Source organism: Trichomycterus rosablanca, chromosome 6, assembly GCF_030014385.1.
Source record: "Trichomycterus rosablanca isolate fTriRos1 chromosome 6, fTriRos1.hap1, whole genome shotgun sequence".
NCBI lineage: Eukaryota > Metazoa > Chordata > Actinopteri > Siluriformes > Trichomycteridae > Trichomycterus > Trichomycterus rosablanca.
The window spans coordinates 25,405,591-25,421,205 of record NC_085993.1 but is presented as its reverse complement, the minus strand read 5'-3'; the positions used below and the strand labels follow the sequence as shown (position 1 = coordinate 25,421,205).

At 39.3% G+C, this 15,615-nt stretch overlaps 1 protein-coding gene across 3 annotated transcripts in view; it reads right to left on the bottom strand.

Annotated features, from left to right (window-relative positions):
- Positions 1-1,497: 1,497 nt before the first annotated feature.
- Positions 1,498-15,615, bottom strand: part of bin1b (bridging integrator 1b) — a 51,870-nt gene continuing 37,752 nt past the window's right edge. For all 3 annotated transcript variants that reach the window (XM_062996768.1, XM_062996769.1, XM_062996770.1), the window contains 5 exons: positions 11,901-11,967; positions 6,627-6,653; positions 4,583-4,648; positions 4,388-4,489; positions 1,498-1,905 (listed from right to left, as the gene is read on the bottom strand). In XM_062996768.1, the coding sequence (XP_062852838.1) occupies positions 1,804-1,905; positions 4,388-4,489; positions 4,583-4,648; positions 6,627-6,653; positions 11,901-11,967 (364 nt within the window). In that variant the 3' untranslated portion in view covers positions 1,498-1,803. The remainder of the gene's footprint in view (positions 1,906-4,387; positions 4,490-4,582; positions 4,649-6,626; positions 6,654-11,900; positions 11,968-15,615) is intronic.

Sequence of the window (15,615 nt, the reverse complement as noted above, 5' to 3'; positions counted from 1 at the left end):
CTGGAGTCTGTCTTGCCTCGGAATATCGTAGTCCAATCAGTGTCGAGTTGTGTTCCGTACAGTACCGCCCCTTTTGGGGCGACTCCACTCTAACTGAAAATCACCCCCGGATTGCTCTCATAGACTCTCATGTTAAAGCTCTTTTTTTCATACTGCAGGCACTGTAATGTATTTTGAATGACTTCCGGGGGGGCACGCACTTACGTGCCTGCGTCACACGTAATTGTTCCTTATTTGGGAACTAAACGTGGTGTATTTTTATCAATGGGAGAGAAATGCTGCAGATTAGACTGAGACAGGCCGATATGTATGAAACAGAAGGAAACTGCTGCTACTGTGGGAATTAGAAAGCGTTTGGTTATTATTTTAAGTAGTGTTCACTTTTAGTCCTAGTAAAGCCATGTGTGCGCAGGTTTACCAGCGTAACAACCTGTTATTACTTCAATGTTTGAGTAGCGCAGTGGATAGAGTGTGTCGCGCGTATTTTTCCACCCTAGGTTTGAATCCGGCTTAGGGCAAAAGTAAAGTAACACAAGCAGGGCTGACACTTTTCTCACTGCCCTGCCCTAAATGTTAAACAGCCTAAATAAAACATTTTGATCATGTTCCTATGACGGTGTAAGACACGTTATATTTTTTATATGTGCAACCCTAACCGCTTACCCCCCGCTCCTGCTCAGGTAAACACCTGCCATACCACCCCCCACCCTATGCCTTCCACCAACCCGCCAGCCCAGGGTGTTCCTTATTTCCAGTTCTGAAAGTTGGCAACTCTAATTGGAGCAGCTAGCGATCTCATCAACATGACCACCATTACCTCAAGATCTGCTGCACCTAAAATAAAATGCTGATGAAGACTGAATTTAATTGTTAGTGTGAAGGCTTTACTTAATTTTTTTGATTATTGGTAAAGCTGGTCTCTCTCCATGTTCAAAGTTATTTGTGAGGGCAAACTGACAGATGACTTAAGATGTTAATTATTTAAGCTTTAATTTACCCATTGAACGGGTCACCTTGGCCATCATCGCAACAATTGCCCCCCCTGAGAGATTTGGCAGGAGCCGCCACTGACATGGACTCGGTATGATGGTGACGATTGCTGGTTAATCATAACCTTAAGCTGTACGTCCCTCCTTTTTAAGCAGTCTACCATTGCCTGTCCTATCTTGTGTATCTGATTTTCTGTTGTGGCGATGATGCTGACAACTAACCACACACTTTTGGCCAGTGTATATTTCACTTTAACCTTCAAAATCAACAATGGTAACACACAAACACACACACAAATTTATGTATTAACAATACAATTATGTGAACTACTGTACTACTGTACTTCAGCATTATTTAAGTATTGTTGCAATTGTCAGATATTTTATATAGAAATTATCTATAAATTTAAATGTTAATTACAATCCATTTCAACAGAATTCTTTACTCTTACGCTGGATGTAAATAATAAAACAACTGCTTTAGAGAACATCAAAGTACCAAGGTCAAAGTACAGACTGATATTTACTATACATATGTATAATAAATATTTATTATTAAAAATGTTAAAATATAGCCACCAAGCATTACTTTACAGAAATATCATGTTCAAGGGTGTAATAGATGTTTTCCTCAAGGATAAGTGAAAATGAGATGTTAAGAGCATAATACTTTTCCCTTTGTAGTGCAATTCACTTTAAACCATGAAACCATTAAGTCCAGTGTATTTAAAACTACAATACAACATTTGTTGCAGTAAAAACAAAAAGTGGCTATAATAGTGGTAAAGGAGATGATGCAAAAAATAAAATAAAATCACAATCTCTGTGTAAAGTTTTCAGGGAACACTCCTTTAGGGGTAAGGTTCTTATTCTGAAGCCAGTGTGATTCCTTAACACCAAGCAGCCAACCTTCATCCTGTGCACACACACACACACACACACACACACAGTATTTGAGATTTTTTCATTGCTCGTGTAATAACTCATTTCCCAAAAAAATATTTGCCCTCTCAACATAGCTACGAAATATGTACTAATTCTCAATTTGATGTTTGCAAAACATTTTTAGAAATTTTGGGAGGGGGACCCAATGTAGTACCACAAATATATACAGTCATGTGAAAAAGTTAGGACACCCCATGAAAACCTTTGTCTTTTTGAACATATTTAAACATGGACATTTGAGCTTCATTTGAACAGTACTGAGAGATGGAGCTTATATAACTAAACAACAAAAATGTTGAAAAAATTACTTTTAAACACAAGTTGTAAAATGTAATGAACAAAAATGGAAATGTATTGCAAGGAAAAAGTTAGGACACCCCCACATTTATACTACTTAAAATGTCTAAAATTAGAATCCAGTGCACCACATCAGCTGCAATAACTAGACCATTAGAGGACATTGAAGTTTTATTTAAACCCCAGACATTAATTTGGTTTGCTCTTGATTGTTGAAGTGAGTGTTATCACCATGGTGAGATCTAAAGAGCTCTCTGAGGCCTTCAGAAAGAAGGCTGTAGATGCATATGAGTCTGGGATTTAAAAAGATCTCAAAACAATTAGAAATCAGCCATTCCACTGTCCAGAAAATAATTTACAAGTGGAGAACATTTAAAACAACTGCCAGCATGGCCAGGTCAGGCCATCCTAGCAAGATCAGCCCAAGAGCAGACTGCAAGATGCGTAAAGAAGTCTCCAATAATCCTACAGTGTCATCACGGGACCTACAGGTAGCTCTTGCCACAGTTGATATCATCAGAAAGAGACTGCACAAGTTTGATTTTCATGGGAGGTGTGCAAGGAGGAAACCCTTGCTGTAAAAAAAAAAAACCCATCAGGGCAAGACTAAAGTTTGCCACAGAACACCTAGACAAAAAACAGGACTTCTGGAACAATGTGCTTTGGACAGATGAATCCAAAGTTGATTTATTTGGGCAAAGTAACAGAAGACCAAACCAAACACAGCATTTGAGCACAAGGACCTCAAACCAACTGTGAAGCATGGAGGTGAAAATGTCATGGTTTGGGGCTGCTTTGCAGCAGCAAGGACGGGCAAGCTCTCCATTATAGAATCCACGTTGAATTCTTCACTGTATCAGAGGGTGCTTGAGGAAATTGTAAGACCATCTGTCCAAAAACTGAAGCTGAAGCAGAGGTGGACCATGCAACATGCCAACGACCCCAAACATTCCAGTAAATCCACCAAGGAATGGCTCAAAAGATAGAAATAGAGAGTTCTGGAATGGCCAAGTCAAAGCCCGGATCTTAATCCCATTGAGATGTTGTGGGGTGATTGGAAATGGGCTGTTCATGAAAGAAACCTCTCAAACCTCACACAGCTGAAGAAATTCTGCATGGAGGAGTGGGAAAAACTTTCTCCCAGTCGATGTCAGAGACTGGTAGATGGTTACAGGAAACGTCTAATTGAGGTTATTTCAGCCAAAGGGGAAAATACCAGCGATTAGGGCAAAGGGTGTCCTAACTTTTTCCTCACAATAAATTTCCATTTTTGTTCATTACATTTCACAACTTGAGTTTAAAAGTAATTTTTTCAGTTTTTTTGTTTTGTTTATTGATATAAGATCTATCTCTCAACACTGTTCAAATGAAGCTCAAATGTCCATATGTTTAAATATGTTCAAAAAGACAAAGGTTCTCATGGGGTGTCCTAACTTTTTCACATGACTGTAGGTCAATAGGTAAAAGGTGATGCTATTATGATGACTGTTTACAAGCAAGGCTTACAGAGGATTTAGAGATTTTACAGTCTATAACATAAAAATTCTGAGAATTATGATAAATCTTTGTGCGTAAAAAGCAAGGCCAAAAAAAAAATGCCAATGGCCTTTAACCGCCTTCTATTTGTGTGTTATTGTTTGTGTGTTATTCGTGTTATTGTTATTATTGTAAATTCTGTAAATTTTGTGAATGCAAATTTTGGTAATTTTGTAAATTCTAGTTTTTTAAATGTATTTTTTGTAACACTGTAGAGTATTGCACCTTAATTTCGTTATACCTGGTATGATAGAAGCATTAAAAACAATGCAAAGTTTAACCTGCCATCTGTGAACACTGTGGCCTTGCAGTAAGAGAAAGCAGGTTCTAGATTGGCCTGCCTACAGTCAAGACCTGCCCCTTATTAAAAACATAGCAAATCATGAAAATATGAAGCTTAACGTGGGACAATGGATAATCTCATATCTTGATTATGAGATTAAATAATTTGTTCATTTTACATATATATTTATTTAATTAGTTTCAATTGTCATAAATTATAATTAAAAGAAAAAAATTGCAAAATGGTCAGATGTCCAAATACGTGTGCATATAGTGTATTTGAAATTGGATATATGTAAATATACCCTTTAATACTACAGCAATTTACAGATATTGACCTGATCATCGGGGTTGGCAAAGGGCATCACAAGCACAATGTCCCCAGCTTTGAGGTCCAGCTCATCATTGTCTGTGGCTGCATAGTCGTGTACTGCTTTCACCTGCCAAAACATGCATGTACATTCATGTATATTAACTTTCATTTTGTCACTTCCCCCCCCAGTATTCTTAGCCCATAAAGTACACAGTCTGACCTTAAATATTACACCGGCTGGAAGTTCAGCATTCGATGAGCCGTTTGTCACAACAGTGGCTGCATTCTGTGTAAGAAAAAAAATCGAAAGGCAAACTTCGTAAACAAACATTATGTTGGCTTGACAAAGCAGCTATAAACGAAAAAAGAGGGGTTTCAAGATGGCGGCTAGGGAGTAGGATGTGTTGTGCTTAGCCTCCTGTGTAAGAAAGTCATTGCCAGGCTTGAATTGCTGGATGCTATGGACCAGCATGTTAGCGTCATGTTGCTTACCACTTTGCTTGAGGAAAATCACAACACTATTTGCGCGGTTATAGACTCGTTCTGAGACAAATGGGTACGAGCGCTGGAAGTGGCCTGCTCCATGTTTGAGATTTGAATCTTGCGGCCGACGCAACAACATTTGCATGATTGAGTCCATTGAAGACCCCCGTCCCACTGTCTTCTTTACCAAATTAGAAGCCACCGGTCACTTGTTAGCAAGCAACAGCAGGGCGATAAGCCAAGAGCCGTTATCATTAGACTTTATTACTTTCAGGTGAATGAGAATTTCATCTATGAAGCCCATGAGAGGTAAACTGCAGTTTGTGGTCACTCCATCGCCATCTACAAGGTTTATGCCTCCGAGGTGCTCGAACAGCGAGATCGTATGAATAAGGTCACATAATTCAACTTGGTCCATAAACCTTCCATATATGCAGATGATCTCCACTTATATATCTCCAAACTTGCATCTTCCCTTCCTCCAGTACTGGACATTTTACATCAGTTTTACAGCTTTACATCTGGTTATAAGTTGAATCTTCAAAAAAGCTTTTTGCTGTCAACACAGCAGCAATGTTGCTCCCTTTGACCTATTTTTCTTTTACAATAGCTCACACAAAGTTTAAATATTTGGGTATTACTTTTACACACTTATTTAAAGACATATTCAAGGACAATTTTACACCCTTACACAACACGATCTGACTTTTGTGAAATTATCTACAAAACCTGGTAATTAAAAAACAATGCTATTAAATCTTGTACAAATTATTGTACAAATTAAACGTAGGGTCTGGAATGGAAAATTCCAGTATCTTTGGAGAGTAGAGTTAAGTAAGTGCTGGTGGCACAGATGTATATAAGGTCATCAACTCTTTTATAATAGTTGTTTCTGATGATGGTTTGCAATATTCAAAAACTCATCTACTGAACCAAGGGAAATTCCTCTAGCAAAGGCCAATCATCACAAAGCTCTATCCACTTTATAACTTCCTCCCAACTTCCCCTCCCTGTCAACTCAATCTCTGTTAATCCTGTTATCCAAGACTTATTTAAGAAAAAAGGCATTACAATTGTTAATGAACTGTTTGCCAACAAAGTTTTCCTGTCTTTCTCAGTCTTAATGACAAAGATAAATCTACACAAAAGTCATCAATTTCACTTTTTCCAGATTAGACATGTTGTGTATCAACTTTTCCCCCACTTTTTCAACTGTCCGTCCAAATCCAAAATAGTTAATTTCTACCATTTACAATTTAATTGGTTTTTCTGATACTTCAGACCCTGCTAACTCCTTTAAACTCTCCTGAAAATGAGACCCGTGTGTATCTATTACAGATAGGCAGTGGGCTCTTTTCTTAAAAAGGGTACACTTATCATCTAATTGTGCTATACATTATCTATTACAATTCAAAGTGTTGCACAGACTGCATCTTACTAACGCCAAACTGTTTATGTTGTTCTCGGGTAAGTCCCATGTGCCAGATGCAACCACTCACCAGCGAATCATTTTCATTACCAAACTGTCATCTTTTTAGATAGAGCTCTTTAAAATGCTTAGTCGGGCCTTACAAACCACTTAAGACCCAGACCCTATAATGGCACTTGGGTTGTTAACTTGTCTTTCATCTTTGGTAAGTCACTACGTGTTTTGGGTTGTTAAAAATTTTTAACAAATGTTTAAAAAAAAAAAAATGTTACCATGTGGTTGCTAAGGTGTTGCTAGGCTGTTGCCTAAGTGGCTGTTCAGGTGTTTATATAAAAAAAAACAGTGTACTTACTGACTGGCAGGTAGGAGTTGTTTCTGTCTAAAAGAAACACATCAAAGAAGCATTAAAATCAGCACATATCAATATACAGCTACGTAACACAACAAAGATACACTTACGTACAAACCACATTTAAAATAGGTTGGGGCATTTCGCATAATACAATAAAAACAAAAATGAGTGGTTTAATTTATTCTCTTAAACCTGTATTTAACGGACAAACAAATTACTTAGTTTTGGCTGACCAAAATAAATTTATTTTGTAAATATAAAGTTTTGAATTTGATGTCTACAAAGAACTCAAAACGTTGGGACAGAAGCTAAATAAGTAAAAAAGAGTAGAGAATATTAAAATTACACCATTTTGAACATTTTACAATAAGAAGCAAATTAGTAACATTTAAGGATAATGATTAGGTATAAAAACAGGATCCATCAAAGGCACAGTCTTTGCAAGTACAGATACTGTAGGTTAAGGCTCACCACTTTGTGCCAAATATTGTTAGAGTATTTTAAATAAAAAAAAAGAACATTTCTAAATGCAAAATAATAAATTAGGTCTTTTACAATCTACTTACATCTTATCTACTTAACATTGTGAAAATCTCAGCAAGGTCGGAAACCACTACTGAATGTGTGTGATGTTCAAATGTAAGTGCAAAAGATACTGTCATGTTACTGTCATGTTATCTATCACTCAGATAGTCAACTGGTGCATTATGTAATGCAACCTGAAACTTTATTACTCAAAGATAAAACCATACATAAAATCTATGCAAAAAAGTTAGTTTTCAGAAGAAACAAACATTGAGTGTTCTGTACCAAAGACAAAAGGACCACTCAGACTGTTATTGGCAAAATAATGAGCAAAAAATATGAAAATGGGCAGGTTCTGTATACAATCAGCTTTCTACATCTACTTTCTATTTCTACATCTGGGGGAAGAGGTGATTAGCCAAAAACAGTAACTCCTACATGAGGTCAATAAGTAAACACAGACACTTTCTTGTTGATGAGCCAGTATTATTGTTTACATTACAATATTGTCTTAATACATGCAATCAGTACATCCATTAGATTGTTTGAGTCTTCAGGTCAGTTGTGGTTCAGGTGTAGATGGAGTTTAGCTATGGGCTTTAATTGGGCCACTCTTGGACTTTCAGAAACTTACTCTGAAGCTTCTCCTTGACTCAGTGTTGTGTTAATGGTAAACTGTTTACTTCAAAAATGTTCCTGTATTTACCTGCATTTATACACCCCTTAGCCCTCAGTCTCCTTGTCCCTATCACTGAGAATCACCCCATAGTACAATGCTGCCACCACTGTTTCATTGTAGAGATTTGCCAGTAGATGTAAAGGGCCTGAAAGATATAGTGCTTACGGTTCAGCCTATTCAGACTATTTTTGTCTTCACCATTGTGAAGAAGGAACAGAGAATGAAACTGGCCATTTTTTAGGCATCAAAGCCACCATTCATAGGTTCAATAAAGGCTTATGACAATATGGGGACAGGTGAGTTTAATTTCTAATTAATCACAGGTTAGCTTGATTTTAACCTTTTGTTTCAAACAGAACTTCGGGTGCCATTAACCATGTCTTGGCATTGTTTTTAATTTTGTATCCATTTGTCCTGCCAAATGTTTAATTTGTTATTTGTGCATTTCTGTATTAAACATCTGAGTGTTAATGGTTTATTTTTTTGCTTCACTGCTGCCTGCAGACACTTATTATTGTACTGCTCTTCAGCCCTTTAGCTATGATAAATTCATGAAATATTTAAAAACAATCCATGATAAATTCTTGAAATATTTAAAAACAATGATCCCCAACAAAATTTGAAGGGATTTGCATATTTTAGTCTTCTACTGTGAATAATATTATTAAATGATTTAAGGAATCTAGAGGAATTTTAGGGAGTAAAAAGCAAGTATGCTTTTTAGCCTAAGCTGAACACCTATAATAAAAATAACCGCACATGGGCAAACCTTTGTCAGGCGCTTGAATACAGAGTTACATTCACAAATGTCACTTAAAACTTTACTGTGCAAAAAAGAAGCCTTATGTTAACCATGTTCATAATAGGTGTCAAGTTCTCAGAGCTCCGAGGCATCACACAGTGAAAACGTGTATTTTGAATCAGTATTTCAGATCAATTTTTGAAAGAAATAGATGCTGTGTGCTTTATACCAAAGACAAAAAACAAGTCCAAAAGCCAGGGTCTGTCATGGTATGGGGCTGTGTCAGTGCCCTTCCAAAAGTAATTTACACTTCTGTTATGGCAGCATTAATGCAGAAAAGTACATTCAAATCTTAGAGCAACAAATGCTGCCATCAAGATTACATAATTTTCAGGGACATCCATGCATTTTAAAGTGGTCAGATCGCTGTACAGTTCACACCACACAACTCGATATTTTGTAATCAGGAGCCTTTTCAGTCTTTGTGGTTTGCACATGACTGATCTATCACCAGAAGGAAACACATGTGAGAAGTGACAAGTGGTATAATGATACCATGTGTGTGAAACAGGTTTTCCTTCCAAAATGGACATCAGCAAAAAGCAAGAGATCCAAGTAGTTTGTGCGCTGATATGCAGCGAAAAAGCAAGTAGGAAAAAAAACCGAAATAAATATTTATGTAAATGCAACTTATTATGGTTTGCCGTGGATAAGGTCATAAAATACTGTAAAGCTTGTGTGTGTGCCGATGTATTCTGATAAAATCTATATTATGCCCCTGCCCCACACATTTACAACTCACATTCCCCTCACTTTGTGTCTTGCATTCTCACTGGCTGTAGTTCGACACTGCACTCACTGCCAATCACAACCTGATTGCAACACCTTTCACACTAGAGGTATTTGATAGGTACAGATATTTAGCATGCTAGATACAGTGCCTTGCAAAAGTATTCAGCCCCCTTGAACTTTTCAACCTTTTGCCACATTTCAGGCTTTAAATATAAAGATATGAAATTGTAATTTTTTGTGAAGAATCAATAACAAGTGCGACACAATTGTGAAGTGGAACGAAATTTATTGGATATTTTAAACTTTTTTTAGAAATAAAAACCTGAAAAGTGGGGCGTGCAATATTATTCAGCCCCTTTACTTTCAGTGCAGCAAACTCACTCCAGAAGTTCAGTGAGGATCTCTGAATGATCCAATGTTGACCTAAATGACTGATGGTGATAAATAGAATCCACCTGTGTGTAATCAAGTCTCCGTATAAATGCACCTGCTCTGTGATAGTCTCAGAGTTCTGTTTAAAGCGCAGAGAGCATCATGAAGACCAAGAAACACACCAGGCAGGTCCGAGATACTGTTGTGGAGAAGTTTAAAGCCGAATTTGGATACAAAAAGATTTCCCAAGCTTTAAACATCTCAAGGAGCACTGTGCAAGCGATCATATTGAAATGAAGGGAGTATCAGACCACTGCAAATCTACCAAGACCCGGCCGTCCCTCTAAACTTTCAGCTCAAACAAGGAGAAGACTGATCAGAGATGCAGCCAAGAGGCCCATGATCACTCTGAATGAACTGCAGAGATCTACAGCTGAGGTGGGAGAATCTGTCCATAGGACAACAATCAGTCGTACACTGCACAAATCTGGCCTTTATGGAAGAGTGGCAAGAAGAAAGCCATTTCTCAAAGATATCTATAAAAAGTCACCTGGGAGACACACCAAACATGTGGAAGAAGGTGCTCTGGTCAGATGAAACCAAAATCGAACTTTTTGGCCACAACGCAAAACGTTATGTTTGGCATAAAAGCAACACAGCTCATCACCCTGAACACACCATCCCCACTGTCAAACATGGTGGTGGCAGCATCATGGTTTGGGCCTGCTTTTCTTCAGCAGGGACAGGGAAGATGGTTAAAATTGATGGGAAGATGGATGGAGCCAAATACAGGACCATTCTGGAAGAAAACCTGTTGCAGTCTGCAAAAGACCTGAGACTGGGACGGTGATTTATCTTCCAACAAGACAATGATCCAAAACATAAAGCAAAATCTACAATGGAATGGTTCACAAATAAACTTATCCAGGTGAAAATGGCCAAGTCAAAGTCCAGACCTGAATCCCATCGAGAATCTGTGGAAAGAGCTGAAAACTGCTGTTCACAAACGCTCTCCATCCAACCTCACTGAGCTCGAGCTGTTTTGCAAGGAAGAATGGGCAAAAATTTCAGTATCTCGATGTGCAAAACTAATAGAGACATACCCCAAGCGACTTGCAGCTGTAATCACAGCAAAAGGTGGCGTTACAAAGTATTAACGCAAGGGGGCTGAATAATATTGCACGCCCCACTTTTCAGTTTTTTATTTCTAAAAAAAGTTTAAAATATCCAATAAATTTCGTTCCACTTCACGATTGTGTCCCGCTTGTTGTTGATTCTTCACAAAAAATTACAATTTCATATCTTTATGTTTAAAGCCTGAAATGTGGCAAAAGGTTGAAAAGTTCAAGGGGGCTGAATACTTTTGCAAGGCACTGTATATATTTTTCTTTTTTTTCAATTTTTTTCAATTTAGTGTAGTCAATTTGTTTTCTGCTGCTGGGAGATCCCTGATTGCAATTGAGGAGGGTATATTGCTGCTCACTCCTTCTCCGACCCACGTGCAGCTCTTAGCGGAACCCTTTGTCACCCATGCATTCTGCACAGGTGCTTCTATATCTGCTAATCAGGGTCCTTACACAGCGTTTGAAGACCCCACCCACATATTCGGGTCATCCCTCCCAGCAGGCACTGCCAGTTATGCCCGCTAGATAGCAGCAGCTTGGAATAAGTTGTTAAACAGTTCACACATCAAGAACCTATTTTTGAGTTTAGAGTGAAGGCTGATTTGCCTCGGAGCTGGTGCATCTATCAGCGACATTTCAGCAAGCGAAAAATCATGGCAAAAATCGTGTAGTGTGAACTGGGCATAATGAATATAAAACTCGGTTAAGGTCGAAACCAGAAATTTTTTTTTTTATGCTCTTTTATTTAACTGGTGGAGCAGGAGTCTATTGCAAGACTAGCTTTACACTGAACGCAGAGCTTAGCCCATCAAAGAAAATCCAACACGTCAAAACGGTAGCTCAACATAAAAACATGCTTAACAATACAAAGCTCATCAGCCTTGACACCACATTACATAGATGTAATGTTACACAGTTACTTTTTTGCAATTATTTACATTATAAAACAACTATTTACACTGAGAGTGGCACAAGGCAACAAGCCTACACTGCTTACCACATTATATGTACACACACGCACACATACATATTCATAATACCTTAGATGCTGGAGTAGATGTGTATGTCCCAGACTCCAGTGTGGTACTGTGGCTGGCTGCAACTTCACTGCAGGACAATAAAGCAAGTACACAATGGTTAATAGAGTAAAGCTTTAGGTTTGGATGTCACCACTAGGTAGAGTTAAACAATCATGTGGAGACAGTATTTATGTTGATGGCTAAAATAAAGTAGCTTTAAATCATGGGTCACCAACGAAAAGGACTATCCAAACTTTTATCAGCAACAAGTCCAAAAGCCAGGGTCTGTTATGGTATGGGGCTGTGTCAGTGCCCTTGGCAAAGGTCATTTACACTTCTGTGATGGCAGCATTAATGCAGAAAAGTACATTGAGATCTTAGAGCAACAGATGCTGCCTTCAGGACGTCATCTTTTCCAGGAACGTCCATGCATTTTTCAACAAGACAATGCAAAACCACATGCTGCACACATTACAAAGGCATGGCTGCGGAAGAAGAGGGTACGGGTACTGGACTGGCCTGCCTGCAGTCCTGACCTGTCCCCAGTAGAGAATGTGTGGAGAATTTTAAAATGAAAAATACAACAATGATGACCCAGTACTGTTGCACATCTTAAGACGTGTTTGCAGAAACAATGGGACAAAATAAAACCTGAAACACTAAATCGCTTGGTATCCTCGGTGCCAAAACATCTTTTAAGTGTGGTGAAAAGGAATGGAAACAAAGTGGTAAATGCTTTACTGTCCCAACTTTTTTGGAATGTGTTGCAGGCCTAAAATGCAGGAATGGATGTTTATTCATAAATGAAATAAAGTTGAGCAGACAAAACATGAAATATCTCTTTCCCTGCATGCTTTCTGGTTCTGGAGGCATGCAGATCCAGCAGTGTGGGCAGCTTTACTCCAATGGTCCTCTCTGCAGACCTGATGATGTGTGGCAGTCTGTTGGTGTCATGATTGGTGGCTGTGCTGCCACACACTGTGAAGTGGTGATGACAGACTCTATGATAGCTGTGTAGAACTGCACCATCAGCTCTTGGGGTAGGTTGAACTTCCTCAGTTAGTGCAGGAAGTACATCCTCTGCTGAGCCCTCTTGATGATGGAGCTAATGTTGCTGTCCCACTCCAGGTCACTGGTGATCGTCGTACCCAGGAACTTGTAGAACTCCAAAGTTCTGTTGAGGATGGTGAGTGCTGGCAGGGTTGGGGGGCTCCATTGTCCATTGTCATCTCCACTGTTTTAGATGTGTTTAGCTCCAGGTTGTTCTGGCTGCTTCAGAGGACAACCTGATAAACTACCCTTCTGTAAGCAGACACATCACCGTCATTAATGAAACCAATGACTGTAGTGTCATCTGCAAACTTTAGGATTTTAAGAGAGGGGGTCAGTGGAGGTACAGTCATTTATGGACAGTTAGAAGAGCAGTGGGGAGAGTACACAGCCCTGTTAAGCACCCATACTGATAGTTTAGGTCCCTGAAGTGAACTTTCCCAGCCTCACCTGCTTTTTTTCCTGCTAGTGAGAACATTGGTTACCCACTGGCAGGTGGGGCTGGCACACTGTTTGGTCAGTTTGCTGCATCCTGGGATGATTGTGTTAAAGGCTAAGCTGAAGTCTTGCATAAGTTCCTGGATGATCGTAGTTGGTGAGAACAAGTCTCTCAAAGGATTTAATGACCACAGAGGTCAAAGGAACTGGTCTATAGTCCTTTAGTCCTGTGGTGGTTGCCTTTTTGGGAATCGGAATTATAGTGGAGTGTTTTAAGCAAGATAGAACAACACACAGCTCCAGTGATCTGTTAAATATCTTTGTGAAAACAGGTTTCCCATTGTCTGGGGGGCAGCCTTTTGTAGCTTGACATGTTCTGCAAGCACTCCCCGACGGTTGATGGCTTGTTTGTGGGCATCATACTGCTTAACTTGCTAGAGTAGCTCTTCTTTGCAGCCTTGATCTCTTTGTTCAGGGTGTTCCTTGCCTGATTGTACAATGCTTGATCGCCACTTCTATATGCTACTTCCTTAGAGCGGCACAGCTGTTTTAATTTGGCATTAAACCAGGGCTTGTCATTATTATATTTAATGCAAGTCCTGGTGGGAACACAGGTGTCCTCACAAAAGCTGATGTAACAAGTCACAGTATCTTTGTATTCATCCAAGCTGCTTGACATGTCATCAAACACACAACTGTCTGTTAATTCCATGCAGATCTGAAGCCTTTCTTTAGCTTAATTAGTCCACTTCTTCACAGTGATGACTACAGTTTTGGCACACTTGAGCTTCTGTCTGTAGGTTGGAAGAAGATAAACTAAACTGTAGTCAGACAGGCCCAGTGCTCCACAGGGGACAGAGCGACATACACCCCTAAACACAGTGTAGCAGTGATCTAAAATGTTGCTCTCCATGGTGGGCCAGATAACATGCTGTCTGTATTTATATAGTTCGTTGTTGAGTTTTGCTCTGTTGAAGTCCCCTAAGGTGATAAAAACAGAGTCTGTGTGTTTGTGCTCTGTGCTAAGGATGTGATCAGATAGAGTGCTCAGTGCCTCTTGTGTGCACGCTTGAGTTGGAATGTAAACTCCAACAATTACAACGGAGGAGAAATCCAGCGGACAGTAAAATGCTTTACAGCTTAAGAAAAGTGATTCCAGTCTAGGGCTGCATGGTGTCATTAACACTGACATTTGTACACCAACCTTGTTGATTTCTTGCCAGAAAGCTCTGGGGCTCAGTCCACTCAGTGGAGATGAAAGCCAGGGAAGCCTGGGACAGACTCCATGAGCCAGGTCTCAGTGAAGCACAGTACAGCGGAGAGAGAAAAGCTCTTCTTGGTACGGTTAAACAGTGAAAGTTTGTCCATTTTATTTCCTAAAGAGAGTAGGTTTATCATGTAGATGTTGGATGAAGGTGTGGTCAAGGTGGCCAGCTGAGTGGATACTCAGCCCCCCCTATGGTGGAGATGTGTCATGACTGTCCATTTGTCTTTCAAATCTACAGTAAAACTGATTCACTTTGTTAGCTAGGCATGAATCTGTCTAAAACCCATCCAGAGGCTTAATTATTTTCTGAAAATTCCAGTTAAAGTTGTTCAGCATCTCTCACTTTCTTACTAAAACCGGTCCTTGTCCCCACTCTTTAACACAAACAAGGTTTGTCATTACTGTAACTCACCTTATCATGATAATACACAGCTGTCCTCGTGGAAGCTAATGTATGATGACACAGCTTCTGTGTATTGATCCAGTCAGTTGGTAGCAGTCCTAAAACATCCCAGTCCCCACTGTCTAATCATGTGTGAGGATTTTCTGTGACTTCACTGGTCCACTTCATAAATGTCCTCACAACAGGTTAAAAGAGTTTTAATTTCGACCTGTACGCAGGGATCAGGTAAACCATGACACAGTCGGAGTGATCCACTGCAGCTCAGGGTACAATGTTTATTGAGGTATAACAGTGATCTAGAGTCTTTTCCTGTCTGGTCAGGCACCTTTGTTAAATCACCAAGAACAGTAACAAAAGAGTCCGGATTTGTCTGTTCCACCCAGTTAATGGTTTAGTGAGCTTGTGCTGTGTGGTGTGTGTCTGCATGAGGTGGAATGTACTGATCCGATCAGAAGGAGTGAAGCGTGTAGAAGGCTTTGCAGCTGATTAATAAAGTTTTTCCAGGACAGGACAATAGTGTTGCAGAATCACTATCACATAATTGCACTGTTACAGTGGGGCCAAAAAGTATTTAGTCA